Source organism: Phycodurus eques, chromosome 3, assembly GCF_024500275.1.
Source record: "Phycodurus eques isolate BA_2022a chromosome 3, UOR_Pequ_1.1, whole genome shotgun sequence".
Classification (NCBI taxonomy): Eukaryota; Metazoa; Chordata; class Actinopteri; order Syngnathiformes; family Syngnathidae; genus Phycodurus; species Phycodurus eques.
In genome coordinates this window covers 24251867-24268197 of record NC_084527.1, presented here as the reverse complement: position 1 = coordinate 24268197, position 16331 = coordinate 24251867, and the positions used below count along the sequence as shown (strand labels likewise).

General features: G+C 39.8%; 1 protein-coding gene across 1 annotated transcript in view; it reads right to left on the bottom strand.

The window, feature by feature from the left end:
- The window catches only part of gak (cyclin G associated kinase), a 48993-nt gene extending 35354 nt beyond the window's left edge, over nt 1–13639 (bottom strand). The window contains exons 1-7 of the mRNA XM_061672753.1: nt 13247–13639; nt 9355–9416; nt 9195–9254; nt 8993–9107; nt 6184–6326; nt 4716–4841; nt 1965–2054 (exon numbers count right to left, since the gene is read on the bottom strand). Coding sequence (XP_061528737.1) covers nt 1965–2054; nt 4716–4841; nt 6184–6326; nt 8993–9107; nt 9195–9254; nt 9355–9416; nt 13247–13388 — 738 coding nt within the window. The 5' untranslated portion in view covers nt 13389–13639. The remainder of the gene's footprint in view (nt 1–1964; nt 2055–4715; nt 4842–6183; nt 6327–8992; nt 9108–9194; nt 9255–9354; nt 9417–13246) is intronic.
- Nucleotides 13640–16331: the final 2692 nt, after the last annotated feature.

Genomic DNA, 16331 nt, shown 5'->3' with positions numbered 1-16331 from the left:
CGCACAGCATTGCTTACCTACGTGTGTGTGTGTGTGTGTGTGTGTTGTTAAAGTGCTTCAGCGAAGCATTACCCACTAAAAGCACGAGTCTTGACTTGTTCTAGCCAATCTGAGGAAGAGTAGTGCGGGTTATTGTTGTATAAATACAATGGCCACAAGACTTTTTTTACGGAAACAATACATTTTTATTGTAGTGGTACAACACAGCGAGCCACTGGCGGAACAACTTTGGCTCCGTAGACTCAAACAACTGGGATGTTTTAGGGAAAGTTAACTATGCATTACGTTTTGCTAGCCTGCGACTTAACTAGCTAGTGTGCGAAGGAGCTAAATAGCTTGCTCTGGCTCAATTGATTCTGGCGACATCGTTTAAAACAGAGGTCACTAACTGGCAGACCATGGGGGCGCGTCCGGACCCAGAAGCAGTCCCAAATGTAGCCACATCGTAGCCAAAAAAGAAAGGTTATGATTCAAGACATACGGGGTGCTTCTATTTTAAGCGCCGCAACATATTACAGGCTTTACGGCAGTGATGAACCGTACCGACCAATCACATGCAAGTTCTGCCACCCTTTCAGCCAATCAAATCTGCACTGCAGTCAGTAATCATTGAAATCACTGACTACACGCAGATCAGACAGAGACAAGGAGAGAGAGAGCGCGTGTACATTGAGTTAAAAGACGGAGAAAGATCAGAAAATTACCAACAAGGGAAGAGAACATTTGGAACAAATCGAGCTTAAAATGGAATGGGCGGAGTTATTTTTGTTTGTACTTCTCAGTCCGGAAGTTCCCACTGGGAGCTCTAATTAAAACTGCATATACATGTAAAATGCCATTATGAAACAAAACTAAGGTTTTGAACAAACATAACCTCCAAAACATTTCAGTTAAGATTTGTTAAATTAAAAAATGTCAAATTGTTTGAGACTTCGCTGATGTGTCACAATTTGGCACCTTGAAGAGAAAAGGGGAAATTCAAACTTTATTTTTCTAAAGCACTTTATTTGAAGATGTATAGATTTCTCTTATTTTTTACTTGCACGTATTGTGAAATGCAGCCCTACTTTCATTTAGTAGATGAGAGAACATTAAATAATTCTGCTCTTATGTTTGATTACCAGGGCAGAATTTTGTAACACGTGTACAATTCTTTATTATGCTCTAATATCATTATATCATCACATCAACGATACTATCATTTACCGAGCAAGTTTTTGGGAAGATATATCGTTAAAAAAAAAAAAGGGCTATCGTGGCAGGCCTATTCACATGATATATTGATAGAGACAACTGTACAACAACTGTAATAAAAATCTGCAATATAGCAGGACCGCGAAACAAGAACCGTTATATACCGGTGGATTACTATATCTGTATTCCGTGATGATAAATTGTACGGACTCATTGTTCCGGGGCTCGGACTCATTGTTTCCAACCCTCCTCGAACGGGTGCTGCTTGAAACAGAACAGGTGTAAAATTATCTATGCTCCTTGTATTATTTCGAAATAAACGTATAATAACCGTATTATATAAAAGGTGGAATTTTTACATGTACAAACGACACCTAAACGGAATTAGAGGATAGAGTCAGCTGGGCATTTTCTGCGTTGGTATTTCATACCTGAGCCACAATAAACGTGGGATGCCACCATTAACAGCTGGCATCTTTATATGTGACTGTTTTGTATAAATGACACAAACACAGAATGGTGAGACGAACTCACCCCCACAGTTATCAACCTTTGGAGGTAAAATGTCAGATCTATTGTTACGGATCAGATTTCTGCATGAAATAAGTGACTGTCTACTCATTTTGAGTCATGGGTCTTTGGAGATTTTGCTGCTTCCATGAGCATGTGAAATATGGGTATTGGTTATCCATTTCAACATCAGCATTTGTTAACATTTTGCTAAGCTAACTGGACAAAAGGAAGATTGGAGGATAAAACAGCAGTCTGACCCAGATGTCTTGCTTCTCATTGATGGGGTGGTTGGAGTAGAGGTCGATCATTTCCGGGGTCCGGTACGCTGGAGTAGTGTTCCTCGTGATCTATGTACATATGTATAGGGGGAGACACACATACACGCTTATTTTCCACCATAATTTGCTAATAAATTCTTTAAAAATCAGACAATGCGATTTCCTGGGATGTTTTTTTTCTCATTTTGTCTCTCATAGGTGAGGTATACCTACGATGAAAATTATAGGGCTCTCTCATCTTTTTAAGTGGGAGAACTTGCACAATTGGTGGCTGACTAAATACATTTTTGCCCCACTATATATTAATGAATGCAAAGTGACATTTGGTTTGACTGAGAGGACTCTGATGTCAAAACAATCTCAAAGAAGGGCAACTTGAGGCAGAAAGGAGACACAAACAACGATTGACTTTTCTCTGGCCGCACGCGCCACGGCAACGGTGCATAACGTAACGGCGGACGCCGGTGTCGAAGTAATTAACCCGGTCGAGCTGCAACTCAAACCAGTTCTTTAAGTTATTACGGACTTAAAACAGGACTTCTCCGGTAAGATTGAAGGAGTTTTGGCTAAAATTGTTGGGATGAGGAAGGAAATAGGGGATTGCGCTGAGCAAATTAAAAACACGGAGATCCGTATATCTAGCTTGCCACAATTCAGTCTCTGAGCGCTTCAGGAAGTTCCTTTGACCTCATAATTCTCAGTTGGTCTGACATGCACTGTGAGCTGTAAGGTCTGATATAGACTTTACGCCGATCTTATCGGTATCGGCCGATAATTTGCATTTTATGCTGCTCGGCTTTCATGTCATAAGTAGCCGAGCCGATCAATGACGTCATCGATCGGCTACGCACAAGACATTTAACTCCGCGTCTTCATCGCGTATAAATCTAAAAGGTAGTTTATTTTAAGCCTTGTCACGTGTCTTGTTGCGCAGTACTGTAACTATCTGACGGCCAATAAAGTTTTTTCAATCTTGTCGGTGAAAAAACACGTCATCGGTGTGGCACTATTTTGCAGTGTATCAGACAAACAACACAAGTTATTTGCAGTCTGTGCACAACGGAAGTACGTCGTGGGTAACGTCATCTAAACACTTCAACAGCAAATTTGAATGCCCCCTAGAGGTCATTGGTGTTTTAACTTTTGTCTAAAATGCTAGAGAATCATCATCTCATCATTTCAAACTGCTCTAATTGCTAGAGGACTCTGCATCTTTTTGCACAATTGTCCCCAAAAATAAATACATTTATAAAAAAAAAAAAAAAAAAAAAAGTACTGACATTACCACATTAATGGTCACCTTTTATTGCTCAGTTGACTGTTTTTTTTTGTCTCAAAAGTACTCTCTGTCAAGTGACTGTCTGTTGTCGCACTAGAGCGGCTCCAACTACCAGAGACAAATTCCTTGTGTGTTTTTTATATACTTGGCAAATAAAGATGATTCTGATTGATTCATTCATTCATTTTCCGTACCGCTTATCCTCACTACGGTCGCGGGCGTGCTGGAACCTATCCCAGCTGTCTTCAGGCAAAAGGCGGGGTACACCCTGAACTGGTCACCAGCCAATCGCAGGGCATGTATAAACAAACAACCATTGACACTCACATTCACACCTACTGGCAATGTAGAGTCTCCAATCAACCTACCATGCATGTTTTTGGGATGTGAGAGGAAACCGGAGTACATGGAGAAAACCCACGCAGGCATGGGGAGAACATGCAAACTCCACACAGGCGAGGCCGGATTTGAACCCGGGCCCTAAGAACTGTGAGGCAGATTTGCTAACCAGTAGGTAACAGTGTCGCATGAGAGAACATGATCATCCAATAAAATCTCTATAATACATGTAGAAAGCCGTTATTAGCGTGATGAATGGACATGTTAACAGGTTTACAAACACAATCTCTGGGACGCATCTCATGAGGTCAATGATGGCAACCGGACAAACATCCTGGACTGAATGGACTTGGTTATTCAATCAAAAGCCTCTGGTGTTTGTCAATGTCATTCATTTCTCCTACGAATGCAGTCATGCAAGCAAAGAAAGAAAGAAAGAAAGAAAGAAAATAGATAGATAGATAGATAGATAGATAGATAGATAGATAGATAGATAGATAGATAGATAGAAAACAAATAAAAACAGAATACAATTATTTGCAAATCCTTTTCGACTTATATTCAACTGAATACACTGGAAGGACAAGATATTTAATCTTCAAACTGATAAATTTTTTTTTTTTTTTTTTGCCAAATATTCTCTCATTTTGAATTTGATACCTGCAACGCATTCAAATGTAATTTAAATATAAATTAATTTAGTTTGTATGCCATACCACATTCAATAATTATACTTATATATGTAATGATTCTGTATAAAACTAAATAATCAAATAAAAGTATTAAATTTTTTTAGTCACCGAAAATGTGTGTGTAAAATAATGTATTAATTTAATATGTTACATTGGATGAATTTATCATAACAGTTTTCCCATCTTTTTTCCCTCAATCTAGCATTGTTGCCTTTTCTGGACGCTTCTGCTTGGTCAGGGCTTTTAGTTCCACCTGCTACTTTACCCCTTGCTAGCCAGCCTCCGAATGCATTTTAATTACTTTTGTTATTATTATTCATTTGACACCATCCCTAAAACACACGTGTAAATGCTAAAGTCCTTTTAAATTTTGTTGATGGCAAAGAAGCAAACTTTGTCTTGCATCAGGAACACACGTACCTCGTCCTCCACCATGGACCTCTTCTGTGCCGACCAGCTGTAGTCGGGGTAATGTGCAACAGTGGTGGCGCTGCCAAAGTCGCACAATTTGATGGTTCCTTGGTTACTAATCAGCAAGTTCTCAATCTGCAAGAGAGCAATAACGCTGAGCCAACTGGCTACATGACAACAATTGCTTATTCTGCAAGCGTGTAAAAATTCATTGATTCGCTGAATTGAGCAAAAACTATGACTACTTATGTAAATGTCATGTTTTAGTTTTTATTTTTAATACAGTGGCATAAATTTCAAAAATAACTTTCTCATGTTATTATGGGGCGCTGTGTGTAGAACTTAAAGGGAGGAAAATTTATAGAATACATTTTGAAATAAGGTGATATAATAAAATCGTTACCCAAATACCGGTAGCATAATTGCCTAGGTCATTTTTAACTTACTGTCACATTATACCAACAAAAGAAATAATGTGCTTTCTAAAAATGTCTCTTTATTATGTTTGTGTAGATTGTAATTCAACTCTCAGTAATCCACAAAGGTTGACAAGAGACAACTGGACTGTTTTTGTTTGTTGAATTTGTTGCGTTTTTTAATGTTTTGTGAAAATGTTTAAAAACGACATTTTATGCTATTAGACAAACAAAATGTGGAAAAAGTACAGTACACCCTCGATTTATCAGATTAATAGGGTGGAGGGGTTGTTAATTAAAGTTGATTGTCTGTTAATTGAAGCAATTTTTTTCGTGGCCTAAAATCAGCCAGTACATACAAATTTATTGTTTTGTACTTTTTCATGGCCTTAAAACACACAGTACAAAATGATTGCAAAAAAACATAAAAAGGCTAGAAAATGTTCGAAAAGTTTAAAATTTTATCCAAACTTGCCTCGGTGCTTGGAAGTATAATGAGAATGGTGTGCAGGTGGTAGAAAGTTGTGGTGGTGAGTTGGGGGTCGCTTTCTTGATCAACTGTATATTTTTTTAGAAATCAACATTAATGGTCTGTCCCCACATCGTCTGCTATATTTAAATATTATTAACCAATTTTAAGTGTTGAACATGGCTCGAGAACAAATCTATTAATTCTCTTGGACACTTGGACTGTCTGAGAAGAGTCGTATTAATTCCACCTCTTCTTGACTGTGACGGTGGGAGCCGTGCAGCATTATATTGCCTCAAGCTTGAAAGGCTAGATGTTTTTTAGACAATAACGAATGCAAAATGTTAGGTTAGATACATTTGAGAAAGCCTGTTTTGTCAAAAATTTTAAAATTAAAAAAGAAGCACCAGCCTCAAAGGTAAGTTGGTATGCGGATTCATTGCATCACGATGCCGCGTTAGGTTACTCAAGCATGATGGCATTTGTTTTTTGTAATTTCCTGAAAAGTAGTAATTTCGCAGATGCAAGGATTCCACCTGACAGTGACGATATAGTATACATGATATCTTTATTGCTAAAATGCGTGCCTGACCTTGAGGTCTCTGTGCATAACTGGGGGCTTCTGTTTGTGCAGGTGCTGCACAGCGCGGCACGTCTGGTAGAAAATCTTCAGCACTGTATCGCAGGAAACAGGGGCGCGCTGTTCCACCCGCCGCAGGAAGTCCACCAGCTGGCCTGAGGGTGAAAGAAGACGGGGCAAAAAGTTTGGTCGAGGAGTCTTTTGCACACGCAGATGAGGCTTTGATGCTACCTCCAAAGGCGGAAACATTGACACCTGTATACCAGCTTTAATTAGTGCCTTGCTGTCTCTTTTGTGGCTCTGATACTACCTTCGAAGGGGAAAAATTGCCCAGTCAACTTTGACCCGGCCATTCCCTGCAAGTTCTGTATATATGATACAGTCACATGGAAAAATAACAGATGTTATTGGTGGCTTTACACCATTTTTGCAGCTTTGATATGACCTCCGAAAACAGAAAATTGGCCGTTGACGTTATCCCCCCAATTCTGTTAGTGCCGATTACACATAATATAGCGACACAGAAAAATGCCTGTTTTTATTTGTCGGATGGAGGGGTTTAAATATTTGGGAATAAATGTGAGATCACAAATATTGTACTCATGTAAGGGGACTGTTACTTGACAATAATGTGACTCAAGTAAAAGTAAAAAGTAGTCTTCCAAAAAAAATAAAAGGTCAAAATATTAAAAGGTTAAAATATCTCCACAGAGATGTAAAAGACTAATTGCTAATTATAGAAAAAAAAAAACTTGATTTCAGCTGTTGCTGCAGAGGATGGCCCAACCAGATATTAGCTTTAGGAGGCCATTACTTTATCCACACAGGTAACTTTCCCCTTAATAAATGAAATCATTTTAAAAAAGCATTTCAAATTCACTTAGGATAAATTTGTCTAATATTTACTTGTTTGATGATCTTAAACATTAACGTGGGGAAACTGCAAAAATATAAGCATTTGAGAGGGAGGCCAATACTTTTTCACCGCGCTGTATGTACAGTGGGTACGGAAAGTTTTCAGACCCTCTTAAATTTTTCACTCTTTGTTATATTGCAGCCATTTGTTCAAATCATTTAAGTTCATTTTTTCCTCAATGTACACACAGCACCCCATATTGACAGAAAAAAAACAATTGTTGAAATTTTTGCTGATTTATTAAAAATAAAAAACTGAAATATCACACAGCCCTAATTATTCAGACCCTTTGCTGTGACACTCATATTTAACTCGGGTGCTGTCCATTTCTTCTGATCATCTTCAAGATGGTTCTAGACCTTCATTGGAGTCCAGCTGTGTTTGATTATAATGATTGGACTTGATTCGGAAAGCCACACACCTGTCTATATAAGACTCGGCTTTACACGATCAGGATTTTGGGGCCGATCACAAGATGGAGCAATGCGTCTATTTACATGACTTGTTCATTTATTGTATATATACTTGTGTACTGTATACTGTATCCATCCATTTTCTGTACAGCTTATCCTCACAAGGGTTGCGGGCATGTTGTAGCCCGTCCCAACTCTAATTATTCTCTAGCATTTTAGACAAAAGTTAAAACACCAATGACCTCTAGGGGGCATTCAAGGATTGGCCACTGACAAGTTTAGGTCAAATCAACATTACATGACGGAAATAATGGGTGCCAACTTACTGTAATTAAATTACTTTATTGCAATTAAACTACTTGAGTAAATACTGTTAATGATATGCTTACTCTACTTGACTGGACTTGATTAGGAAGGCCACACCCCTGTCTATATAAGACCTTGCAGCTCACACTGCATGTCAAAAGCAAATGAGAATCATGACGTCAAAGAAACTGCCTGAAGAGCTCAGAAACAAAATTGTGGCAAGGCACAGATGTGGCCAAGGTTACAAAAAAAATTCTGCTGCATTTTAGGTTCCTAAGAGCACAGTGGCCTCCATAATCCCTAAATGGAAGACGTTTAGGACGACCAGAACCCTTCCTAGAGCTGGCCGTCCGGCCAAACTGAGGAATCGGGGGAGAAGAGCCTTGGTGAGAGAGGTAAAGAAGAACCCAAAGACTTAAACCCAAGTGAGCATCTCTGGAGAGACCTGAAAATGGCTGTCCACCAACATTCACCATCAAACCTGACAGAACTGGAGAGGATCTTCAAGGAGGAATGGCAGACAATCCCCAAATCCAGTTGTGAAAAACGGCATTATTCCCAAAAAGACTCATGGCTGTATTAGCTCAAAAGGGTGCTTCTTCTAGGTGCTTCAGAGGAAAGTGTCTGAATACTTATGGCTGTGTGATTTCAGTTTTTCTTTTTTAATAAATCGGCAAAAATGTCAACAATTAAGTTGGGGTTTTTTTGTCAATATGGGGTGCTGTGTGTACATTAATGGAGGAAAAAAATGAATTTAAATGATTTTAAGAAATGGCTGAAATATAACAAAGAGTGAAACATTTAAGGGGGTCTGAAAACTTTCCATACCCACTGTATATATTACACTGCTCCTGGATAGTTAAATTCTGCACATTAGACGGCGCACAATGTGGGCCTGGAATGTAATAATGCGATCTCCATTTAATCCAGTAAGGAAATAAGACTTTTGAATTACGAGCGTGGTCACTGAACAAATTAAACTCGCAAGTCAAGGCATCACTATATTTTGTTCTTTTTTATGAGATGCCGTTAAAGCCTTGAAAGGAGCCATAGTAAAACGGCTGAGTGAGCTGACAGGAAGTGGGTGAAAGTTCAGCGATGGTGCAGACGGAAAAGAATTTCGTCACCGGTGACTCCGACCAGAACGTTACGACTCAGCGCTAAATCGGCCTCACAAGAAATTTACCTTTGCAGAGCTCAGTAAGGATGAGGAACTCGGCCTGTCCCGTGTCCGACTCCTCTTTGCCAATAGAGGCGGCTGAGCAGAACTGGACCACGTTGGGATGTCCCGACAGCTTTTTCTACAAAGTTCGCATGTTGAGGAAAGTTTTTAAAAAATAAAAAAAATTCATGCAGACAGATGTCCAATTAAAGTGGCGGTGGTGTACCATGAAGCAAACCTCCTGGATTATTTCCTTGTTCTTCTCATCCTCGTTGGACAAGAGCCGCTGGAACAAAAAAATTAAAATCCGAAGTGTTTTGCTCACGTTTTAAAGCTGATTGAGTAAGAATTAATGCATCGGAGCTTGGAGTCACGTTTTCTCTTACCTTGAGAGCATAGTCTTTACCACTGCTGATATCCTGGGCTTCGTACACAAAGGCGAAGCCACCTGAGGAAAATGCATTCAATGCATTGTTAACAATTCTCCACACTTTCTTTTTCTATGTTGCTTTAATTCTTATCATTACACAGTTGCGTTTTTTCCACAAGGAAGAAATCCACCCTAAAATTGGTCATTTGCTAAATTCCTTCCTTGTTGCTTTCATTCTTATTGTCATTCAATTCAATTTTCTTCAAGCAAAAAAACATTTATTTACAACGCTCAAGTACACGATGTACAAATTTAAGATTAGAATTAAATTTGCCTCATTTGTTTGCTTTTTGTGTTCTGGCCTTCAACTTGAGCCAGGCCCATCTCCACCTGCACCTGATGCCTGCTTCAAGATGTCCCACATAAATAGCATCCTCCTCTTTAAGCACTCTTCTCCGAGAAAAGAATTGACCAAAATCATTGTCTCTTTCACTTAATTCTTCACTATTACCAACTTCAAAGGCTAATCCCAAATGCATCCTCCAGGAAAATATTAAGTACAATATTTTTTCTGTTTTATTGTCCATTTCTGATTTTGAAGTTAGTTCATTCTGTGTTGTGACATAATCCTTAACACCGCTCCGTCGCTTAATACATTTAACATTAACATCAGCAAACTAATTAGATAATTGTAGCCGTGTTTCCTCATTAATGTAAAATGTACTGGCGGGTCAGCTCTTGTCGCCAATGTTACGTGTGCTTCGCGGTTCGACTTGGGACCGCATCCAGGGCCCCGACCCGCAGCACCTCAACGCAAAAATACAGAAGACGAGCACAACAAATATGACACTGGCTGATCTGGTGAACAAAAATGTTGCTTAAACATAAGAGTAGTCCGCTCCAGAGGTGGGTAGAATAGCCTAAAATTGTCCTCAAGTAAGACTACTGTTACTTGACAGTAATGTCACTGAAGTAAAAGTAAATAGTAGTCCTGTAAAAAAATTACTTGAGTAAGAGTAAAATGTACGCAGTGAAATTACTCACAGCATGAACAACAATAAAAAAAAAAACAATTACAAAATAAAATGTGAATGTACAAATTCTTATGTTGCTGTGTGTGTATGAACAGTCAAAACTATAAAAAAAAATCTACAATTTACTGCACGGTGTTTTCTCAAGTTGTAAGTGAGCTGAAATATCCACATTTGGGAAGACAGTGCCAGACAAATACTACAATACATGAAAGCTGTTGTTTAGTTCGTCTAGATGTAAACAAGAGTAGCGCGCTGTTGCATTCGTGGTAAAAAACGACCTTCCCAACATGGCCTGCACGTACGCACGACGATCAGTGGGGGAGGCTTATCTAGTTTGAATACCTACGTCCGGGAAGCCCAATGGAAGATAACGTGCGAGGTCCTGTGACTTTCTTGTGTCGTTTGATTGGTGAATGTGACTTAAACGTCACTCGCGCTTAAAGTGGGTGACGCAAACAGCGCCCTATGCTGAAGTCGAAGTCTTGCGCACGAAATAGTTGATAAATAAGCAATAATTGATAAACAAAGGTAGCAAGCAACATTAAGATCATTGTAACGGAGTAAAAGTACCGTGACTTATTAACAGCAGAAGCGGCGGAAGTTTTTTTTCTGGTCTCGTCAACTCCTGTGACTTCGAGCGCACAGGTGGAACCTCAGGTCGCATATTTGTCCGCCGCAGAGTAATATTCACAATTATATGTGTGTAGCTGGTGGATGTGTGGAATGGATCAAGCTGCCAGCGTTCAAGGAATACGAAACAGCCTTTGACGTCAGCGATGGCGATCCCCCCACCCCACCTTCCAGGATAAACTCTTCGGATCTATACTATTCACGGAAATTTCCTACGGAAACAACTACTAATTTTCCTACGGAAACAAATACAGATAATACTTCGTGTTTTGATCACATGGGAGGAAAGAAAAATCATGCACTATAAAAATGCATGGTACATAGGTAGAAGGGTTTTCCAGAAATTTGAGGTCAACTTTGGGAGTGCCTATTATACATGGGTGCGCATTATACACGAGAAATTGCGGTAACTGTCACTGTGTAGGTCTGTTTGTATGTGGTTATACAGAGTTTGTGTACCAATATTCATTATTTTGAGAGATGTAAGTGCCGTGAGTTCAATACTAAATTTCGTTAGCTCGTCAATGGTATTTTTCATTTGTTGTGTGTTAGCTTTGAGCTAGCGATTTTTGTGAACAAAAATTAAGAAAGAAACAAAGTCTGTGATGTATTTGAAAATTCAATAGGTGTAATTATTTTATGTAGGTTTAGTTTTACGGTAAACTTCAACTGGAGTGTCAAAAAACTAAGTAAGCAACAGTCACTCTTACTCCTTGCTACTATATTAGCACCCTGTTACTGTGATCACTTGGACTTTGCTTGCCATCTGGGCGCTGCTGGAGAGAAGTGGTAGTGCGGAGAATGGAATGGACGGCTTGTATAAGAGTGATAAAATGGCAGATGTTAGATCCACTCCGATCCGATTCGAGAACGTATTTTTTGCTGACACTCGACCGATTTCCAATCTCAAAGATCGTTTCGGGACACCCCTACTGAAAATTAATTTACATATTTACATAAATATGCAGGCTTCAATTCGGAGACAAGCAGCATCGGGTCTTGTCTTCCCCAATGTGCCGTTCCCCACAGCTGGGAAAGCCTGTGTGCCTGAATGCTTATAGCCAGCAACGGCTGGACGGCGGATTGAAGCATTTTATGAAGTGGGGGGGAAAAAACTAAACCATTAACACATCTCACACACGGCAGAATGAGCGTACTCACTTTAACTTTTATCAGGATGGGCTTTTGAGTTTTGAAGCAGGCAATTTTGATTCGCCAGAGTGGCGAACATGAGCAATATTCACTTCGCCACGTCCTGTTTCAATTAGCCATTGGCAAGGCAGCGAACAGGCAACGCTAACCATAAATTTAGCGTGTTATGGTATGAGATATGTAATCAAGTACAATATACTCTATATACAGCATCAAACGCCTGTACCAGCTCGCTCAGGACGCCCAGATAGACAATCACTCAAAGTGTGGGGGTGCTTCAGCAATTTATCCACACAGGTAACTTTCCCCTTTTTATGTGATGAACCCTTCGGGTTCGACTGCATCTGATCACGCAGTGTGCAGCAGGCTTAACCTAAAATCAGAAGTGGGGTTCACCACTATGTTATGGGTTCCTCCAACAAAAGTGGGCGGTGTATGGCATCGTTCTTTCAACTTCCAGTTGTCATCAAAAATCAGTGCGAGAAAACAGAGAAACTCTCAACTTGCCATTCTTACCTGGCTGGGACACGTATAAGTTATCTTCTGTTGTTGTAATGTTTTGATCAGAAAGTCCAGCGAAAAAGGGGTATGGTTTATTATTGTTATGCCGGTAGTGGATATTATTTTGTTATTTGTAATGCATATTGTCAATCATAGCACACTTATCATCATACTGCTTTCCTGAATCAAATTCCCTCTGATAACTCCCCTAAGATATTTTAGCCATAATTTGTCACTGGGAAGTCGTATTTGTGGTTGCAATGCGAAAACTGCAGCCATCCACAATGGCTGCCGTTGTCACCAGTGTCCGGAAAAACGTCACGTGATCGAAACAGTCAATTGCTCGACTTTCCAGACAAGCTAAATTTTCTGTGTAAGCGCAATATCAACAGTTTGGAGGTACAGTAGTCATGCAAGCTTGTTTAATAATATAATTAAAACAGTGCAATTATGCCAGAATTGAGTTTAGTGATAAATATTTACTTCAAATGAGTGTTAATGTTACTGGTTGTTATCAATTTAGCTTCCCCGCTGCTAGTTAGCGCAAGCTAACTATCGCTTAACATTTAGTGTCATCTGTCGTCCTTTTACCTTCCGCAATCACTCTCTTGATCCGCAGTTTCATGTCGCCCAGCTCGACTATCTGCCCCACAAAGTCGTTCTGGTCCCTGCTTGCCGCTCCGACCGAGCCGGGCCCGGCGAGGAACTCGAGCGCCGATTGGAACAGCGACATTATTATTATTATTTTTTTCTCCCCCCTTCGTCTTCTTTCAAGGCTGACTTAAATGCTTGCTGGGGTTGGGCGAGATGAAGTCCGAGCGGACCTGTTGGTAAGTTCAGTTAGAAGAGTTTCAAATCTGCTAACATTTTCTTCCTGTTGCCGAGATGACGACAAAAGGCCGCAGCCATCACACCATTCCAGCCATCGCCGACTTCCGGCATGGGTTGTGACGTCACGGCACGAGCCGACCACGTGAGAGGGTTCGGCACTGACTTCTTGGACGGACTGTGACGTCACGACCACGTGATCGGGAGTCGGCAAAATAAACATGAAAGTATGGCAAGCCTTCGTCATACTGGATATGTGTTGCAGAAATAAATGCAATCAAATTTTGGATGGGAACCACGTGGTCTTCCAAGCCCTTTCCAACTCCGGATCCCAGTTCTACAACTTAAGAGCCATCCACACACTTCAAAATTCCTGCAGTATTACTTATCAGTACCAAAATGATTGTACCTGTTTGTATACACAACATCAACAATTCATTTGTATATCATAATAAACATTGTCTGCTTATAAACAGTATTTTATCCATCATATATTGTATTTAATTGATTGTATTATATTGTGAGGCAATAAAGCATCGCTTTTGAAATCGCTACACCGTAAAATGTATGGGCTGCATTTAGCAGGTAACCAAACAAAACTGTCAACAGTAGTAAAGTACTGAACGTAACCTGACGACATGACATTATAACATAAGGTAAGGCACATAGGGTTTTGTATGTATGGAATAACTATTTTTGTCTGAAAAATGTAAAATAAAGTGGATTTCTTCTTTAAAAAAAATAACTAAACATCCATCTAGAACAAAACCATTTGAAAAAAAGTATAAAAGCCTAAATTCTTCCTAGGAAAGATTGCTCCTTGGACATTATTGATACAATTGGTCCAAATTTAGAGTAAATGTGCTCTGTTCATACAACCCCAATTCCAATGAAGTTGGGACGTTGTGTTAAACAGAATACAAAGATTTGCAAATCATGTTCAACCTACATTTAATTGAATACACTACAAAGACAAGATATTTAATGTTCAAACTGATAGACTTGATTGTTTTTAGCAAATGATCATTAACTTAGAATTTTATGGCTGCAACAGGTTCCCAAAAAGCTGGGACAGGGTCATGTTTACCACTGTGTTACATTTCCTTTTCTTATAACAACATTCAATAAACGTTTGGGAACTGAGGACACTAATTGTTGAAGCTTGTAGGTGGAATTCTTTCCCATTCTTGCTTGATGTACAGCTTCAGCTGTTCAACAGTCCGGGGTCTCCGTTGTCGTATTTTACGCTTCATAATGCGCCACACATTTTCAATGGGGGACAGGTATGGACTGCAGGCGGGCCAGTCTACTACCCGCACTCTTTTACTACGAAGCCACGCTGTTGTAACACGTACAGAATGTGGTTTGGCATTGTCTTGCTGAAACAAGCAGGGACGTCCATGAAAAAGACGTTGCTTGGATGGCAGCATATGTTTCTACAAACCCTGTATGTACCTAGCATTAATGGTGCCTTCACATATGTTTAAATTACCCATGCCATTGGCACGAACACAGCCACATACCATCACAGATGCTGGCTTTTGAAATTTGCGTCCATAACAGTCCGGATGGTTCTTTTCCTCTTTGGCCCGGAGGACACGACGTACACAATTTACAAAAACAATTTGAAATGTGGACTCGTCGGACCACAGAACACTTTCCCCCTTTGCATCGGTCCATCTTCGATTAGCTCGGGCCCAGAGAAGTCGGCAACGTTTCTGGGTATTGTTGATAAATGGCTTAAGCTTTGCATAGTAGAATTTCAAGTTCCACTTACGGATGTAGCGCCCAACTTTATTTACTGACATTGGTTTTATGAAGTGTTCCTGAGCCCATGTGGTGATATCCTTTACACAATGATGTCGGTTTTTGATGCAGTGCCGCCTGAGGGAACGAAGGTCACGGGCATTCAATGTTGGTTTTCGGCCTTGCCGCTTACATGCAGTGATTTCTCCAGATTCTCTGAACCTTTTAATGATATTATGGACCGTAGATGATAAAATCCCTAAATTCCTTGCAACTGTACATTGAGGAACATTGTCCTTAAACTGTTCGACTATTTTCTCACACACCTGTTCACAAAGAGGTGAACCTCGCCCCATCTTTGCTTGTGAATGACTGAGCAATTCAGGGAAGCTCCTTTTATACCCAATCATGGCACCCAATTGTTCCCAATTAGCCTGTGCACCTGTGGGATGTTCCAAACACATGTTTGATGAGCATCCCTCAACTTTCTCAGTCTTTTTTGCCACCTGTCCCAGCTTTTTTGGAATGCGTTGCAGCCATAAAATTCCAAGTTAATGATTATTTGCTAAAAACAAAAACGTTCATCAGTTTGAACATTGAATATCTTTGTAGTGTATTCAATTCAATATAGGTTCAACACGATTTGCAAATCATTGTATTATGTTTTTATTTATGTATAACACAACGTCCCAACTTCATTGGAATTGGAGTTGTACATTAATTTATGAATTTGAAATTTTACATATTCCTTCCACTCTAGCTGCAATCTTTTCAAGGAAGGAATCATGCTTGTCATGAACAGCGTATCCTTGCAGTGAGGTCACAGTGGAGGAAGATTTGTACACTCCTTCAGAATATGGAGAAGATGCTCCTCAATCTCCTCCTCAATTCCTCTGTTCCATTTACATTTTCCTGCATGAAATGGAACCGAAATTTTGTGATGTAAAGCAGAAAAGGTTGTATTTTTTAATATCAATGCTTTATATTTTGGGTGCCTTTCATGTCACTTAATGTCACCTGCACTGGGTTAAAACATCCATCCATCCATCCATTTTCTGTACCGCTTTATCCTCACTAGGGCCGCGAGAGTGCTGGAGCCTAT